This window comes from Micrasema longulum, unplaced genomic scaffold, assembly GCF_059751315.1.
Source record: "Micrasema longulum isolate JH-2025_06_02 unplaced genomic scaffold, ASM5975131v1 h1tg001241l, whole genome shotgun sequence".
NCBI lineage: Eukaryota > Metazoa > Arthropoda > Insecta > Trichoptera > Brachycentridae > Micrasema > Micrasema longulum.
Window position 1 is genome coordinate 169,872 of NW_028278428.1, and position 20,400 is coordinate 190,271.

The 20,400-nt window shown below is 30.1% G+C and overlaps 1 protein-coding gene across 1 annotated transcript in view; it reads right to left on the reverse strand.

The window, feature by feature from the left end:
- The window catches only part of LOC148276324 (neurexin 1-like), a 137,354-nt gene extending 119,268 nt beyond the window's left edge, over positions 1 to 18,086 (reverse strand). The window contains exons 1-2 of the mRNA XM_088234430.1: positions 17,920 to 18,086; positions 1,677 to 1,703 (exon numbers count right to left, since the gene is read on the reverse strand). Coding sequence (XP_088090556.1) covers positions 1,677 to 1,703; positions 17,920 to 18,024 — 132 coding nt within the window. The 5' untranslated portion in view covers positions 18,025 to 18,086. The remainder of the gene's footprint in view (positions 1 to 1,676; positions 1,704 to 17,919) is intronic.
- Between the last annotated feature and the right edge of the window lie 2,314 nt (positions 18,087 to 20,400).

Sequence of the window (20,400 nt, forward strand, 5' to 3'; positions counted from 1 at the left end):
CGTTAAACGAGGCTCGCACAGAGACATGCATATTTTATTGGCCCAAAATTTTTTAATTCTTTTTTACTGATAATATTTCATTGATTTCAAACTTTCAAAATTTTCCTTCTTTTAAAAAACATACACTATCCTGGATTCAAACTAAAGATATGAACTCCTTTTTACTATGATTTATTTTGTTGCCCTTTAATAATAAGGAATATTTTAGTTTTTTTTTTTTTTTAATTTCCTTTTTAATTACTATAAAAAGGTGACATTTAATCTTTTACAGAATATTTTACATTTTCTTTCTTATGTTACACAAAAATTAAAACTGTCTATTTATTATAGGAGCAAATTTTCATTAATATTTTCTTGTATACCCACGAACAGGCCATGCCTTTTTGGGATTTTTTGTTTACTATTTGTACTATCAAAATGTATTTCATTGCTATGTAATTATGCTTTATTTTTTAAATACTCTATTTTTTAAATTGTAAAAAAAATAAAATAAAAAAAGAATTAGAAAAAAACATCTGGACAACACGCTTAATAGTATATAGATCTATGTAATATCTCGCAACAGACTCCTGCAATGGTCTCTTCTCTTAGATAAATCTAAACTTGTACACTCTTTCCGAAATTCCGAAAATGGCTTTCATTTTGGAGAACTTTATATTTTCATCGGAAACGGAAAATTTTGATCGAGCACTGCTTTACTACCAACTACAAGATAAGCTTCGGAACCTATGTTGAATGGTTTACAAGCCGGTTGTTTAGCACCGCATCGAGCGTATTCATATACGTCAGTGTGTTTAACACGGATAATGTGTCAGAAAATTATGTAAAACAATTCACAGTGCCTAAAATTTGCGTGCAATATAGTGATATTTCATGAGTCAAAAAACAAAAATTTTAGTCACAAATCAGATAAAGTAGATTGTAAATCTTCCAGACCAATAAGTAGAAGACATGATCTTTCGGGTGATTTAATTACACATTTGCCTTCACTTTTATTAATTTAAATGACACTCTAGTTCCAATAAATCCAATTGTACAAAAAAAAGTTTTAAACTTATAAATTGAATGATAAGGAAGTTCAGTGGTTTTCTTAATATTTTTTTCATTTGTTAATAGACTATATAACTTAGCCGAAAAAAATATTTTAAATTTTTATATATTATCGTATTGTCAGCGCTACGATTTTTTTAATTTTTGTATTTCTGAAATAACTCCGCGTGTGATGTCAGAGATTCTCTTCCGCTCATTCTCAATCAGTTCTGCCCATTGGTCCTTTCACGGCAAGCGAACCGGAAATATTCGATAACTCTCTCATCATTGGTTGATTCATATAAAGCAGTGACGTAGTTCAAAGTAGTTATTTTTTATCAAAATATCAATTTGTATTTTTTTCGTATATTTTCAGGAAACTTTGCCGTACAATTCAATGGTAAAATTTTTACCGCGCGCAAGAAAAAATATTGTATACAATTTTCCGTAGGGCTGAAGTTCTTCATAATTGCCCTTTCGTCAAAATTGGCCTAAAATATTTTTCATATATTTCTGACGTAAGTTGTCCATGGTCAGGCAGGTAAAAACAAAACGAATAGTATCTACTAAATGTATTGGTCTTTGATTTATTTGAAACAATATTAGCCCTGTTTACTATTAAGACTTTATGATCAATTTGAACTTACCCTGCAGAAGCTCGTTATTGACGATATCTGAAACAAATGAAATGACATATTAGAAAAAGAAACACCCTCTTCAAACTACATATCAAATATCATATTACAGGTAGATGTTCTCTGATAAAGTCAAGAAAATATTAAACAAGACATTTACATAAAGTAAGGTCGAACAATTGAACGTAGTTATGCAGAAAGCAGCCAGCCACTGAAAAGTTAAACTGAGATTTGAGCATTTTTATGAAAAGAGTGAATTATCAAATCTACACAACAGTTGGGACGTTTTTGACTTAGACAAATGATAAACAATGAATACGTTAGTTGTTTTTATATTTCACACAAGAATCGAATTATGTATTTGACCAGGTTCAATGATTTTTAAAGTAAAGTTAGATTTTTCTAGTCTTTTGGGTGTTTTCTGCAAATTGAGCGACGCCGTTTTTGTGATCGATACTCTTTTTAGAAGGTGATTGATACAGTTTTTTGTATTAAAACGGTCTGGCTGTCTTTAGCAGAACATAGAATTGACCTTACTGCACTAGATAACACCAATATCTCATTTTTCAAAATGATGAACTGGCTGCTTTCTGCATAACTACGTTCAATTCATGGTCGTTTGATAATTAGATAAAAATAAAGTGTTTATTTATTTTACTATGCATACCAACATTAGAATATGGTGTTATTAAAATGTAACTTGTTAAACAATTAGTGTTAGTTGCTGCTCTACGAAAAGCAAAAATACATTGTTTTATTAGCCAAAAATACAATATATCATAAAATATGTATTAAGACTTATAAGAAATATGGAAACCAATAAAAACGGTTAAGTAAAAAAGTGGTTTCATTGTAAAAATAATAACTTTAAACATTAGTCAACAAAAAATAACGATCCAAACAAGAACATGGCGTGTTGGCCATGTAAGATTATCAGTTACGACTAATTTCTATAAGGAAACTAGTCAGAAATCTATTTTGCTTGAGACTGTTTAAACATTTTCGTGGTTCTAGCATTATATGACATAATTTTGTCACATGTAAGAGTATTGTCTCTATGGCAAAGAAGTTCTTAATATTTGTTGAGAAGTCAGATTGCTATTAGAATTCCGAGGCTCATAATGATGAGAAACTGATGGGAGTGCCTGTGTTAGCATAAGTGACCGTAACTGCTTTCAGTAAACATTACTCTCATAAAAAAAAAAAACAAGGTTTTATTGATAATCATACTTTTTTTTTTTGAAACAGCAAAATCGACAATAGAACAACGTTAAAGCTTTCACAAATTGTTAACTTAAAAATGACGCAAAGAAATCTCGAAAGTCGATACTGTAAAATTGTGCAGTTTTAAAAAAGCAATTTTAGTTTTTTTTGAAGGAACAAAAATGTCTTTTTATTCGTTTTTAAAAAGAATCCTTTTCAAACATTTTTTTTTTTTTTTTACCACAAAATAAACAATGATTAAACATTTAAGTAATGTGACCTCATTAGGGAAATGGGAATAGGAATTAAGTCAACTTGATTATGTTATTGATAGTAACAATATTTTGAGTTTGTCCAAATTTTTGTAGACAAGAACTGGATTAAACTTCTTGGGGAGGTGTTTATATTAACATATTACAACAGAGATGAAGAACATTTAAGATAAGGTAATATAGAAGTCTAGGCATCTACAGGGCTTATGACCTTTCAATGGCTGGTTTAAGTGGCCACTTTACACACTGTGTAACATTCACCATTCTGCCTATATTTGAACATCTTTAATCCTTCAATTATTTCATCTGTTGATGTTTGTGAAGATAAAGAGCTGAAACCTTTATTTATGCGAGTGAGATTCATCTAATTGAATTATTTCACCTGCATACTAGGCAACGCCTGAAAATGTTATTTTTTCAATTTCTATCCTTCTTCATGGACCAGGTAATTTACCAACAACATTTTGAGTTTGTCCAAATTTTTGTAGACAAGAACTGGATTCAACTCCCTGGGGAGCTGTTTATATTAACATATTACAACAGAGATGAAGAACATTTAAGAGAAGGATGAATCATTTTATGAATAAAGGTTTCAGCTCTTTAACTTCACAAACATCAACAGATGAAAGAATTGAAGGAATAAAGATGTTCAGATATAGGCAGAATGGTGAATGTTACACAGTGTGTAAAATGGTCACTTAAACCAGCCATTGACAGGTCATAAGCCCTGTAGATGCCTAGACTTCTATATTACCTTATCTTAAATGTTCTTCATCTCTGTTGTAATATGTTATTATTGATAGTACTTAAAACTATACATAGATAAGTATGAAAATTTTTTCACAAGGTTTTTAAATTTTTGAATAAATGGTAATAAGGAGTCTTTAAAAAAAAAAGAAATGTATTAGCTTATGAATCAACGAATTTCAGAATATATTTTGCAATCTCATCTGATAATGAGTATTGAAGGAACTATCGTTGAAAATTAAAATATTGGCTGTCCAATACGATAATTAATTAAAAATTTTACCCCTTGAAATTTTCAGGAAGTGGAAGAATGAGGGTTTAGATCCGGCGGATCTTATTTTGAGAGAGCACCCTAATTTTTATCTACAGCCCCTTTTTCTAATCCGTATGAATCAACATATTTTAGAAATTATTTTGCAATCTCACCTGATAATGAGCATTGAGTTAACAATTAGTGAAATTTAAAATATTGACTATCCAATACGTTATTTCGTTTTAAATTTTACCCCTTGAGATTTTCAGGAAGTGGAAAGATGAGGGTTCAGATCCGGCGGATCCTATTTTAAGAGAACACCCTAATTCCTACCCACAACCCCTTGTTCTGATCCGTATCGATTTCTACACCTAATGAAGATTTATTTACCCTGTTAAGTTAGAGCGATATAGTCAAACTTAACTCAAATAAGCGAATTAATATCTATTAGGAGTTGACAGATTGGTGGTAAAATAATATTGTAAAGGTACTGTTACTTCTCGAAATATATTGAAAATTACGACATAGATAGCGATCTTATTTATTTATTTATTTGAAAAAAAAACACAACTTCATAATTTGTTTATTGGTACTTATGAACAAGGGATAGGGCAAAAAGGCGAAGATATGTAATAACATACACTTCGTTTATCAGTACTGATCTATTTGTTTATATATGGGCAATACCCGTACTAAGAAGCGATATATTAAGAAAAAAAAAACCCATTTGCGAAATAGTAAATTGACGTGCGTTATGTTAAATGTTTGATCTGCAAATTGCAAACAATCACGGGAAAAGAGTAAAAAAGGTTTTTTAATCATATTAAAAAAAAAAACCTTTGTTTCTTTATTGTAAATGCCTTTTTACATATTTTTTCTGTTTTAAAAGCTAAAGACCATAATAGGGCAGGTTGTAATAGGTTTAAATAAATGATTATGGTCAAATATTTTGATATAAGTTTATTTGCATATCACAACAGAGATGGTGAATATTTAAGAAATGTGAATATGGTAGTCCAGGCATTTTCAAAGCTTATGTTATGTTTTTGTCATTGGCTGGTTTAAGTGGCCACTTTACACACTCTGTAACTTCATAAACATCAACATATGAAAGAATTGAAGTGATATAGATGTTCAAATATGAGCAGAATGGTGAACATAACACAGTGTGTAAAGTGGCCACTTAATCTTCCATTATCCATAGTGGAGGTGGGTTGCGCACGGATCGATGAGTGGATCAAGCCAAATAGGTAAAAATTTGTGTACTGTTTATGAAATTTGGTCTACAGGTCTATTTAAATTGGTTATGTTTTTTTATGATTATTTTAAGTTTATATTGCTTATTATGTTAATAAGATTAATTAGGTTGATTACGTTTTTATTTTATTATTATGTCAACTTTATTAAATAACTAATTTAAGGCATGTTTCACTTATTGTAAAATGTTTCCCTCGGCACGGGACACCCCAGTGAGGGAACATTATTGTGTATAAAAAATAATACAAACATTGCAAAAGTATAAATAAATTAAATTATAAACCAGCCAATGACAGGTCAAAAGCCCAGTAGATGCCTAGACTTCTGTATTACCTTCTCCAAAATGTAACCGATAGTTGATTTTTGTAAATTGAAAGAGATGATACCTTTATTGATGCGAGACACCCTGATCATTTTACGTGCATATAACAAATGATCAACTTAAGTTGAATTAAATGTTAATTAAATGCAGTGCCTTATGGGGTACAGGAAAATGATGTTGATTTCGTGATTTGTAAAATTAAGGCTCATAGTTATCCTATTCCATTAAAAAAATAATATATATGAAATAAATTATTTTATTTATTAATATACGCGGCACGTAGTGCCTTTTATCTTACAAAAATATATATTTAAAAGAATATAAACAACCAATGTAATGTGAAAAACATAAAAATCAAATTGAAAAGTATTATTTATTTATTAATTTATTTAACACTTTATATGCACATACAATATATATATATTTACATATAAGGGCGGGAATATCACCTAATGGCAATTTCTTCCTACCTACCCTAACCGTTCAGTCTGAGAAAATTATAAGTACATGGACCTATTGAATCTTACAATTTTATACAAAAATTAAAAACAAAGATAACCAAAATAAAAATATACAAAAAATTAACACTATACTATAAATATAAGAAAATAACACTTAACTATGAAGAGAGGAAAGGGGATGGAAAGAAAAAAAGAAGGATAAAGAAACAATTGAAATATTTAGATAGTGACATTTCAATATGTTACATAAATACTATAACTCAGCAGTTTCGTAAAAAGAACATATTTAGATGTAAATAAAATAATTAATCAATGTGTGCAGATAAAATTTTAAAAGAAAAAAAGATTAAATTTTTCTTCAAGAGGCAAGTACAAAATATAAGTATATTAAATACAATAAAAAAAATTGTCTCAAAAAAAATATTTATCTGGGCTATAATAGATTTGGGCAGTTCCATGTAAAGTTAACACTCTTAAGTTTTATTTTTTTTTATATATTTTTTATTTACTTATTTAAATATATATTATAAATGAATGCCTAGTAGGAGAAGACCCGTGCTAAATAAATTCAGTAAATCTCTTATCAGTTAGTTTCAAAAAGTTCAAAGTACTCGTATATAATTGAAAGTTAATAAATTCATATCTGATTTCAAGTTTAAAGTTAACGTAACTTAAAAAAATATTTTGAACTCTTTCAAGAGTGTATTGGTAAGAACTTTAATACGGATGTGTAATATAATTATGTGATGAGTATTTCATTTAAAACGCTGGCATAACTCAAAGCAATTAAGTAGTACCTGTTATGAAAATAAGGTCAACATTATGGTAATTATTTTCCATGCATTATCATTAAAATTATTACAATCCTGAAGAAATAAAGCTTTGAGGAAAAAACATAATATTTACCATGGAAATTCTCAGTAGACAGATTCCTTTCTGCGCGCCACGTTATTTCTTTATATAGTTTGATGGTATCAACAATATTTTATATCCCATAAAACGTAGGGCCCAAGAATGACTTAAGTTTAGTACAGAAAGGCTACAATAATAATTAAATACACATTCTTTCCAGATAGGCTACAGAGATATTTTATGGACGTTTTTAAGCTTATAAAAGACAATTCTTTTGTTGATAAGGTCAAGGATTTGTTGGGTGAAAATCAGAGACCAGACGGTTGGCCTTTTCGATAAAAATGCTATCGTAAACTTTTATGACATTTTCTCATGGATTTTTTTAAAATTGATTTAAAATTATGAATAAACTAAATTAAGTTGGCAAATAAACGTTTGTCGCAAAAGGCAAAATACGCAGTTATCAATGAAGTCGTGGTCCCGACCCTGATGTATGGGAGCGAAGTATGGACTTGAAAAAACAGGGATGAAAGTAGACTGAATGCTCCCGAAATGCAATCTCTCAGGCAAATGTGTGGTAAAATTATGTACGATAGGTGCACAAATGTTGAAATCCGTACATTATGTAAGGCTGATATAAGCATTACCGACAAAATCAAGGAACGAGCGTGGACACATAGAGTGAATGGGTGGCAAAAGAACGGCTAACAATATTTACAATGCGAATGTTGACGGATGCAGAAATAGAGGAAGACCGAGAAAGACATGGCATGACCAATTCCAACAAATACTTTAAGATGTAAATGCTAAAATTCAGAATAATCGGCGCGCATGCATGAGAAGGTGTATGAATGTAGAGGAAGTGAGATCTGTATGCAAATATAGAATAATGTGGTGTTCTATCCTTTCTGCCTACCCTTGCGAGAAAATGACGAGATGGTTTGTTGATGTTGTTGTACATAATCACATGAGATTATTACTTTGTATATTTTAAAAATTATATTTAATAAATCACATAAAGATTTATATTAAATGCAAGTGCTAATAAATAAAATATTTTTTTTGTAACTTCGAAGGCAAGAGCTGACTTTATACTTTTTATTTTTGTGCTGTTCAAAAAAGTTGAGTCTCTGATTTTTTTTATGTATTTAAAATATTAACAAGGCCAATTTTTGCGTGTCATGTCAGGTCCCCCGACGCTGACGAGCACTTCGGAGAAAGCTTCTTTCTCCCGAGCAGTTCCTCCACAGGTCTAAATTTGATCCGTTCACGAGTGTTTCAAAATCGGGAAAGCTGTTTCCTTCTAACCCATTTACGTCTCTCGATCTTCCTCTTTATGACAAGCTGAAGTATGAAATATTTATCAATTTCCAATACATGGCCAAAATATGAAATGTTACGGAGCTTATCGGGATCTTCCCTGTTTTGGATCTATGTAACACATCGTTAACAATATGATCAAAGAATCAAATTTAATGTTGCCAATGAAATAAACAAAATTATTAAAGGAATAGTTCCGAGATATTTTCAAAATAAACTAAAAAATAATGAGTTCTTTCGCAACTATGCAACAAGAGGATCTAAAAATATAAGACTGGAAAAGAAATCAAAAGCAATGTCCCAGAACTGCCTTATATACAAGGGAATACGACTATTTGAAGAAATGCCAGAAAGCATAAAAAATGAAATTAATATAAATATATTTAAAATTAAATGTAAAAAGTATATATGTGAAAAATACTAGGTAGTATATAGTGTAAATAGTGAATATAATTAATGAAAATGTACATATGAAACAGTTAATATTATAAATTAGGATATTAAGTGTATAATAGTGATAAATAATGTTAGAATAAGTATAGATGTAAATATTGTATTGTAAATACATATGTATTAGAATTTGTTACATAGAACTAAATAAAACATTTAAGTTTGTAAGTGAAAATTCTTGATGGAAGTTCATTGTAATTTATTATATAAATAAAACACGAGTGATACTTTAATCCACAAATTTGGAATATCCAGTGACCGGTTTCATCGCTTTCGCGACATCTTCGAGACTGGTATATTTATTAAAAATAAGTCAATCCAATTTACAATGGAGTTAGGAGGGGAAAAACTCAACTTCTTAGACTTAACGTTAAATATAGAATCAAACAAAATGCATTTCAATATTTTTAGGAAACCAACGTATAGTGATAACATTATACATAATAATTCGCGACATCATATTTCACATAAATTGTCTGTATTTCACTCCTTAATTCATAGACTGTTATTCGTACCGCTTAACAAACATAATTATAACAATGAGTTAAACATAATTAAATCTATCGCGATAAATAACGGATATAACAATACACTAGTTGATAACTTAATAAAAAAGAAACAAAAGCGTCTCGTAAACAATAAATTAACCCAAAGTTTGACACCAAAAAACAATAATAATAAAGACCGAAAGCGGTGGGCAAAACTTTCGTATATTGGAAAAACAAGTGATAAAATTGGACAAATAATAAATAAAAATAAATGCACTGCAGCCTTTTATAATAATAATTCCTTAGCTAATTTGTTAGTAAATACTAAAGACAAAAAAGATAAGTTTTCCAACTCAGGAACTTACCTTCTTAATTGTAACGATTGTAAAAATACATGCTACGTAGGCCAAACGGGTAGAGCCTTTAAAACACGCATAAAAGAGCACATACAATCATGGTCTAATAATAAAGATAATTCAAATTTTGCCAATCATCTAATAGAAAACAAACATTCCTTCGAATTAAAAAATAATGTAAAAATAATTCATATTGCACCCAAAGGCCATAAACTTGACAAATTAGAAATTCTCGAAATTAATAGATTAAAAAATAAACCCGACGTAGAATTACTTAATGAACAGATAACACATGTGCATTCTCCATTACTTTACCCATTGTAATATAATTTTACTAATGACTTTTTACCCCTTGTTTTTCAGAAATCATTACAAAACCACACTCACGAAGGATGGGACACCAACAATAAAATAAAATACTTAAACTCATTAAAATTAACATTATATCCATTCATTTGTTAACCCATAGAAAATTTGTCGATAATGATCCTTAAGATAAAAATAACTTTATTTAATTTACTTACATATAACTTTGAATTATGTATCCTTACCTCTGTTATGTATAAATACATTTAACTTTTTAATAAATAAACCAGTCTCGAAGATGTCGCGAAAGCGATGAAACCGGTCACTGGATATTCCAAATTTGTGGATTAAAGTATCACTCGTGTTTTATTTATATAATAAATATAGAACTAAATAAATAAATAAAAAAATTGAAAAAATAATTAAAAAAAAAAAAAATGAAACCGAAGTGGTTGATGAATGCATATATATCTAGGACAAAAAATCTAACTTGGTAAAGATAACCATACAGCGGAGATACCAAGAAGAAAAAGGCTAAAGTTGGGCTGCTTTCGGCAAACTAAAATATATTTTCGAAAATAAAGAAGTCTCCATATGCTTAAAAAGACAAGTATATGAATCGTGCATATTGCCGGTGATAACAAACGGACTAGAAACCAGGTCTGTAACACAGAAAAGTAGCCAGAAACTAAAATGAACGCAAAAATCCATGGTAAGACAGATGCTTGGTGTATTTCTAAAAGACAGAGTAAGAAATGAAAAAATAAGTCCCCGAACCGGAGTCGTGGATATCATGGATCGTGCAGTGAAATTGAAATGACAGTGGGCAGGACACTTGGTGAGGCAAAGTGATGGCAGGTGGACATCCAGAAAAATTAAGTGGAGACCATGGGCAAACAAAAGAAGTGTTGAAAGGCCACAAAAAATGTATCGATGACAGCGCCTTTATAGCCGGTAAAACAAGGATGATGAAAACGGGTGATAGGAAGGAATGGAGACGTTTGGAAGTGGCCTTTATCCAGCAGTGGAGATAATAAGGCTGAAGAAGAAGAAGAAAGAAAAACATATCGTTCTTGGATATCATATCCGTCAAAGATATTCTAAACTTTCTGCTATGGATCCACGTTATCATCAAACCCTTATCCGCACTTAATGCTGGATAGGCCAAAGAATCGCCCAAGCAAATGCAGAATATTTAGATCATCTGTCACAGGAAGGTAAGGTAATAAGTCTTATGCTTCAGATGCCACTCTAGGGACAGTTAAATATTGCATTGTAAACTCACATAATAAACAAACAGTTTATGTCAACCTTCCCAGGAATCAAGCCCCAGACCTCAAGCATGTTAGGCGTTAATCACACCAAGGTGGTTTTTCTCCACACCATTTTTTTTCAGCATTTTTACCTGTCAGCCAGCGAGTAAAAAATACTAAGATTCAGTCCCTATTTCGCAGACAGAACTGTATTTTTAATCCGACCTGCCTGCCACACATTCGACGAGTGGTATGGGAAGTAGCGAGAAAAGGAGGCAGAGACGTAGTGTGGCAACATTACTCGTCATGCCACACGTCATGCTCTTCGTCGTGCCCACCGCTCCCAATTTGTCAGTTTTTGAGCGCGAGTCAATAAATAAAAGCAATATAAGCGCGAGTGGCTGGCCACATAATTTCGCAGTCGCAGTACGCACCGAGCGCTCACACAGACGCACGCGTCATTTTGAATATTGTATATTTCTTTGTATGACATTGATATAATTAGCCATACCAAAAATGCATAGCGCGCACGCTGCCACAGTTTCATCATCCATTATATACAAAGACAAATGACAAGTGCGAAGCGTCGCGATTAGTTGCGCGAGTAGAGCAGTGTGTGGACAGAGAGGGCAACATCGGACGAGAGGGCGGCAGCGCGAGGAGCATAGTGTGTCGGGGCTATAATAGAGAGCTAATGTTTTCAAAATAATATTGAGTGTGAACATGAGCGGTGTCCGTTAAATTACAAACCTAAAAATTCGCACCAAAAGCATTGACATATAATATATAGACATGGCCTATAGAGTAAAATATTTTAAAAAGTAGTGACACGAAAACATACGTATAGTTACTAAGTACTGTTTATTTACACCAGGGCTGCATTTAACGAGCACGCAAAAGCTACCAAAAATTTAAAGATACTCATTTCGATATATAAAACAGTTTATATTTTAACGTAATCAAACAACATTTCTTATTGGTGGATCCCAATTGAATTCTTTCTTTAGATTCCTTATAATTTCAGCCAAATTAATTATTTTCACTGGATTTTTATGAACGAAAAGATGACACCCTTACGTTTATTATATTTTTTAAACGTATTTGTATTAATGCACCGCTGTAACTAAAAAAAGCTTCGCAATTGCGCCGCCAGGCGTAGTTTGATGTTAACAAAAAAATATATATTTAAATATCAATTGTTTAAGCTCCGTTTAATACTTCTAAATAACAATTTACTTTTAAAAAGTTATACAATTCTTTAAAAAATGTTTTTCCGAAAAGTTTTTATACATTTTCATGACACAAGTAGTTATTTTTGTTTCGATTCTACAAGTCACGCCTAGATGGCGCGGTCTAAGAACGACTAAATACGCGTTGGGCATGACTTAATGTTTGGGCATGAGTGTCATCATTTTTGAGGGCTCAGTAAATGTCAATGACCAAAAGTAAAATAAAACGGTAAAGATTAGACAACATACGAAAAAAAATTGTTCTACAAGATATTTTGTTTGCTTTAACGTTACAATCCATTATTTTATTAGATTTCAAGCCTTGTAAATGGAATGTTGAGTAAACAAAAGTTAGGACTTTCAACACATCACTACTCATGTTGAAAAATAATGAAAGATAATACATTTTTGACAAATTCGATGTATTTTTATTTCTCTTCACTTGAAAAAAAACAAACGCAACTTACACAAAAAAAAATTGACAATAATTAATTGTCCTTTTTTATTTTACAACGAAAAATCAATAATTCGTAGCATCTTCACCGTGTTCTGCAAAAATATTGCAAGCAGCTTTATTCAATTGAACGCAAACAGAAAAAGGTGTTGAAAATGCTCACTTTCGTCTACTTAATATAAAAAAACTTACAAACAAAAACCATATCTTGTAGAACTTTTCAAATTGATTTTATTTTATTTGTTTATTTAAATATACGCCCAATGGGCATTTTAAGGACATATTTATGCATATAACATTAGTATCTAAAAAATAAAAAGACTCAATGATATATAATTGACTTTGTGGGAGTGGAAGCGGGAGAGAGGTGTTAATAATTGAATTTGATTCAGTGATCGCTTGAAAGAAGACAACTTGTTATCAAAAAAATCAAGACTGGTATGTTTGTTGGCAGACCTGAGAATTCTAGGCATAGGGCAATGAAAACCATAGTTAGTTCTATGGTTATTGGTATAAAAGAGTAAGTTTTGTCTGAGGTTTCTAGGTGGGATATTTAATTTTATTAAGCTCAGTAGTTCAGGCACATCTAAGAGTGAGTTAGGAATCTTAAATAGAATTAGAAGGTCAGATTTATTTTGACGGTCTTGAAGAGGAGATATAATTAAGGTAGTTTCTAACTTATACGTATATTGGTCTCTGGATAGTCCCAGCCTCCGGCCTATCTTTATCGAAAATCGATGTTGAACTGATTCAACATTCTTGATGTTAACATCATAATATGGAGACCAGATAACAGAGAAAAACTCTAGGTGCGGGTGAACTAGGGAACAGAATAGAATTTTGAGGGTATTGATATTTTTGAAAAAGAAAGTTTTTTTCTTTCTTAAAATGTATAACCTTTACCATTCTGTTTTACTTTTGATACTCATTTTGTCAACATCGGATAAATTAAGGTTGAAATATTTTCAATCACACTTTTTTCGAGCGAGAATTTTTATTTTTCAGGCAAAAAAAAACATTTTTTATGAAATATTCAGGAATTTGAATAATAGTGAAACGAGTTGTTTAAAAACTGAAAAATAAGGTTGTAAGGGAGGCTGCTAAGGCGTAAGGTGAGTGAATTCCTTAACTCCGGTCTGTAAGTAGGAATTTAGACTACTCAGTCCCTTCGTCAAAGTAACCCTAAGGCTTTATATATCCTGTTGACACATATTTGACGTTTATTAAGGCTCCTCATGTACTTTCGCATATTTCAAAATCCCATACTTCCAGAGAGCAAACAACCAAAGGTATTTTCCATTGTGTTTGAGGTATGAAAAAGTACGATTTTATTATGTCACGTATGAAATATTGTTTGTAGATTAGCGAGGGGTAATGTGTAATGAATTTTACCTTTTTCAAATGGTATCTACATGTGGGTGGAAGCGAAAATACATTTTACTTTTTTTTATACCGCTTCTATCCCTCAAAGCATATTTTATGTTTCCCAACGAAAACAAAATCCTCGGTAAAAATTCAGTAAACAACCGTTTTTTTTTGTTTTTGCTTTTTTATTAAAAAATATGTTGTATACCTATTCTCGCCCTCAAAAAAAATATTAGCTAATAGAATTCAATAAAAAAAATATTAAATCAATATGCGTTTGTTACCGGGGAATTATGTATGTCGGCGCCAAAAAGTTAAATCGAATGTTGAATTGGGTTGTGATCCCGTGGCTATTGTTGCGGACTTGCGAATCAGAGGTCCGAGGTTACTGAGTTATTTAAAACTCGTTGAAAATGGTCACCAAAATTGAAATGTTTGGGTAAATTATAAGAACGCTAATATTTCTTTAAAAAAACATAAAAAAACAGCTTGTCAATTGGATGGCCAGGCTGGTCAATTAATGCTGGCGTTTATTTGAATGGCTTGCCCGTTGGTTGAATGAATTAAGGTACTCGTACCTTAAGGTTCAACGTATTGGCTGATTGAAAATTAGCCCTTTAGAAAAGGCTAAACCAAAAGCCTCCAGGTTAGGTTAGAATAGGTCGGGTTAAGCTTATTTTATTAAAAAAATAATTTATGGACGTGGACACCTTACTGATCATTGTTTTTTTTCCGGGGTATCATATGTTTTACATATCTATTTAATTAATCGCATTCATTTACAAAACGCAATTGTCTATTAGCTTAGTTTAAGTTATTTATAACTGTGTCGGAAAACCGTACACAAATTATGGTAAAGCAGGGTTCAAATCGCGCAACTCCTGACCTGGAGTCCGCAACACTAACCACGGGACCACAACCCGTCTTAGTTTATATCATTTTAAATTTCCATGTTTAATTTTAGTTTAAAGTGGCATTTTAATCCCTAGATGTATGCGGATACCGATGAAATTTATGCTATCTCTGGGATTCCTATAATATCATTTCCCTTAAATTAGTCTAGCAAATATTTGCATCTTGCATTGGTCTTATTTGCATATTTCACCACTATATTAAGGCTTTGTCTGATGTAAGATTCAGTTTGGGAAGGAGTTTATCAAAACTGAATACATTTTGCGACATTGCATTAAATTTAAAAATAGGTAAATGTTTGAAAATACATAACTGAAATCCATATACAAGTTTAGCTCTCTTAACTTTTCATGTTTGGTTTTATGTGGAAATTCAGTACTTCGGGAAATTGAATATAAAAATAATTTCTTACACGCGGTCAAAAAAAGAGTATTTACATGTATGTATATTTAAAGTTTCTCTAAAATGCATGAAAGTATGAATAAAAACGAATCATAATAAAATAAATAAAAAAACTCTGTTTTTAGTCACTATTTTTTTATTTTTTCCACCAATCGGTTTCAAAGCTAACAAGTATCTTTGTCAAGGTTTACGTAACTAATTTACCGGTCGATAGAATAAAAAGTAATTAGTGCTTAAAAACAATTTTTTTAAATTTATTTTGTTATAACGAATAACCACAATGTATGTGCTTCGAATATACAATTAAAAATAACAAATTATTTTAAAAACTAACAAAACATAAACATGCAGACACGTGTTTTTATTATCCAATCAAAAGGAAAATATCATATACTACGAATACTGAGAAAAAAAAATGAAATGGATTAAGAAAAAATAAGTGCATTTTTAAAATTAACGTGGATATTGTGTAAAGAAGTTTTCATACGCATTTTTAAAAAATAAATATGAATCGTGACATATTAAGGGCGTGGCCAATGCTATTACCGTTTTCGCGAGAATTCAGAATTATAAATTAAATTGTTTTTTTTGCTTACAATAAGTAGTAATACAATTTTTTTTACTCGACAGTATTTCGAAGACCCTTATACAACAACTTCCGTTTAGTTGCAACCATTCGCGAACGATATAATCGAATAATGCTATTCTGAATCGACTTCATGTACTTGGCAATAAGTATTCTGACGTTGCTGATATATTTAACATAATGTATAGTTTATGTAAATCAACTCTTTTTAATTATTTCAAGAATGGTGAACTGTAAGTTACATTTGTCAAGCTATAGTTATGTTACTATACTATATTTTTAAAATTTATATTGTTTTTTCTTTACTTTTTCTTAGATTTTGTATATTTTATTGAACAAATATTATATGTTTACTCGATTCTTATTTTTAACTTTTAAAAAAAATATTTTTTCTCCTTAACTTAGATTTGGTAATTTTGTATTTTTTTATTCAATGCAATTAGAAAATTGAAATACGGTTTGGGTAGAGTGGGACTCAAACCTAGAACCGTGAGTCCGCAACACTAGTCACAAGACCAAAACCCGATTCAAATAGCGATGATACTACGATACATAAAAGTTAAATTATTTTTTTAATCGGCTAAGTTTGATAGACAAAAAAAATATTTGAAAAAAAACCCCTAACTTTCTCATTACATTGGGATTGTGTTTTTTTTTCTCAAATAATTGTAAATTAAGTATATGGCAGGTATGCGTGTAATCGTTTTACTGAAAAAAAAGTTCTTAAGGTTGTGTATGTGGTATTTGCGGGGTGCAGTTAGGGTATTAGAAGCAATCTTAGAAAACTCCATTGAAAGAGTTACTGAAATATTTGCGAAAAACTTTCAAAAAAGAATTGTGAGATTTCTATTTATGCTTTACCAACTCAATGCGTACGTTATATTACATTGTTTCGAAAATATTTAATATGTTGCCACACAATAAAAACATGTCATAGTAAAAATATTATTACGTAAGTGGTTAGTGGACAGAACGTTCCGATATTGATTTATTATTTATGTAAAACATTTTTTTTTATCTCTCACTGAATACATTTTTGTTATTTTCTTGGGTAAACCTTTTCTTTTATTTCTTTCTAATTTTTTTTACATTTTGAGATGTTGAGATTGAGATTTTTTCTGTATTGATTTACTTTGTTTTATTTTTTATCTTGTTTTGATTACATTTATGAGCACACACTATTTATAAATGTGTTTAATTTTGTTCTTATATTTAAAATATATTCAAGTTAATTGCTATTCTTTAATTGTAATTGTATTTATTTACTATATTTTCTTACTTTAAAAAATTAAAAAATACTTCTTTAAACTATTTTTTATGTTTATTATTTTATACGTATACAGTATTATGTCTGTACTCTTTTTATTTGATTATTAATTAAAACTAATGTATGAGCACCCGATGACAAACTATTATTGAATAGTTTATCGGGATAAAATATATTTTAATACTTTGTTTTCTTTAGAATGTATGAATATTGTAATAATATGTATATTTTATTGAATAAAGACTTTATCAAAAAAAAAAAAAAAAAAAAATGGAGAATGCCTAGTTCGCGGGGTCAAGCAATGTAATTGAAAATCGTTTTTAAACGATTCAGACACGGTTTTGAATTACGCTATTATTTAGGTAAGTAGGTTTTTATGTATAATTTATTTTGTCATCCACAACTAATTTTCCCTTTTTGGTGGAGATTTCTTAGTTTGCTTTTCATACCCTCGTGTGTTCGTACATTATACAAAATGTCGTGATGAAATAAATAATTACCTCTTGTATCCTCCTGTGAACCGTCACTTTGTGCCACTGGTGGTCATCGAACCTAACCCTTGTAGGTTTGATGTGCATCTCCTGTTTACCATTAGACAGCCCCATTGTTAGGGATACGCCCCCATCCCTTACAGCAAGGTTCAGGTAATCCTGACCATGTCCTGGAACAAACATGTCACATTATTTAATGTCCCGCTCAAAGAGCATAACAAACATAATATATTATCATCATTTCACAAAGGGTTGGAGATCAAAATAAATGGTTTATTGATTTAATTTCTTTGATTCAATGTTTAATTTGTTTTTTATATGCATATAAGAACAGATTATCTTTAACACTTAATTTTATTTTATTTCTTTTTAAAATGTTGTAATACTCTTATATTTTTTTTTATATTCAACTCTAGCATAATTTTATTATTTTATTATTTTTCTTTGTCATTTTTTAAAAGAGTTTTAATTTTGATATTTTTTTTGTATTACACATCTTCTAAAATAATTATTATTTTGTTTTTTTTTTAAATCAACTTTTTAGTACTCGTTTCGATAACCAAATGTTTTTTGTAAGATATAAATGCCCGTTAGGCGTAGCTGTGTTTATAAATTAATAAAAGAAATTATAATTATTTTTAAATATAGAGATGTTTTGTTAGAAAATATACTTTTTTAAACTTTTTTTACAGAAGATTCTAATTCTTTACTTTTTGATGATGTAATGGAAAATATTCGGCATCAATATAATTAACCTATAAGCACCCAGTGGTGCATAGGGCGCTACATTGGTACCTCCAACTGCAGTGTACCTAGATATATTTTGTTAAATGTATGGTAAGGCGATCAGTCTTACGCTTCAACTTCCAGTCCAGCTAGTTTTTCTGTGTCGAGGTGCAATACAATTCTGTATATGAAATAGAACGAGAACCTGAAAATAGTGTTTTTAACATGATAAAAATCGAGCAGAGATAAGCCCGCTTTGTAGACGATGCGTAAGGTCCCTGGTTCGATTCCTAGCATACTGAACGTGAAGTATTACTTTCGTTTGTCTGTATCCTAATTCATATATAGGCAGAAAATATTTTTTTAAATTTATTTAATTATTGAAACCAATACATTTATATTAAAAAAAACAATACAAAAAAAATTAACATACAAACAAAAAAATATCAAAAAACATAACGTACAGTTTGCCAGGAGAAAAAATGGTAAAACAGAGAAGGAAGAGAAAACGGAAAAACTAGGAACAGGTAAAAAGTACAATAATAATAATTAAAAATAAAACAATTCTTTATAACCAGACATTTTGCTTTTGTAACGTCTCCATCGCAATTTTCACGTGCTTTATTTTAAAGTAATATTTTAGTTGAAAAGATTGTCATGCTAAAATTTTTTTATTCAGGAAACATACGGTACAATTTCATAAGAGAATACAAAATAATACTTAATTCTAATGGACCAGCAAAGTTTCCATATTATATTATATGCTTCTTTTATTAATGAATATTTTTTATTATTTTAAGTACAAAAATAATCCAAGGAAAAAAAACTAAACTGGGAGTGGTTTAAAGATTAAATAAAATCAAAATCAGTTAAAATATATTTAACGCATAGTAATTACACGAAAAAGTTATATTTAAAGTAACTCAAAATACGGGATTAAAATGTTTGAATTATCTTATCAGTATTTTCATGAATAAAAAAGTAATATTAGAAATCGAAATCGAAAAAAAATAAAGTAAATATGAATAAAAATACTTGCTTAAATGCAAAAAACATTTTCAAAAACGAAAAAAAATATATTTCAGGGATTAAAAAAAAACTGATGAGATGTAAAAATAAAATAAATTAAAGACAATAAATCAAAGAAGATTTAAAAATGACTTCAAGAATCATAACAAATAACAAAAAAAATAAAAAAAATTATTTGTTGCAACACAAAGGGAAATCCTTTTAAATTACTCGTAGTATAAGAATATATTAATACCATCAAAACTCTTTATTGCTCACTAGTTCGACCCCATCTAGAATACGCTTCTCCTATTTGGTCTCCATTCTACAGGACTCATATTGACCATATCGAGTCTGTCCAACACCGTTTTTTAAAAGAAAAGTGGCATGGTTGCTCGGATAACAAAGGGGTAATTATTCTTATTTTGAAATAGAGCAATCTGTTAATCTGTCTTCATTGGAGAGACGTCGAACTGAGATGGACCTTATATGCATTTTCAAAATACTTAATACTTTAAGTGATGTCCCATCTCTGTTGCAATCAATTTCTTTTTATGTTGCCAACCGTGTCACCAGAAGTCAAAATCTGCTATTTATAAAATCTTCTAAGAGCAACTTTGGTTTTATTGCTCCAATGTCCAGAATGTGTAGATTAGTCAATTCATCACACGACTTGGAATTTTTTGGGATAGATCTTCCGGCCTTTTTGTAGATCTCTTCGCGACTAAACAGTGTGGGATGAAATTGGATTGCCAT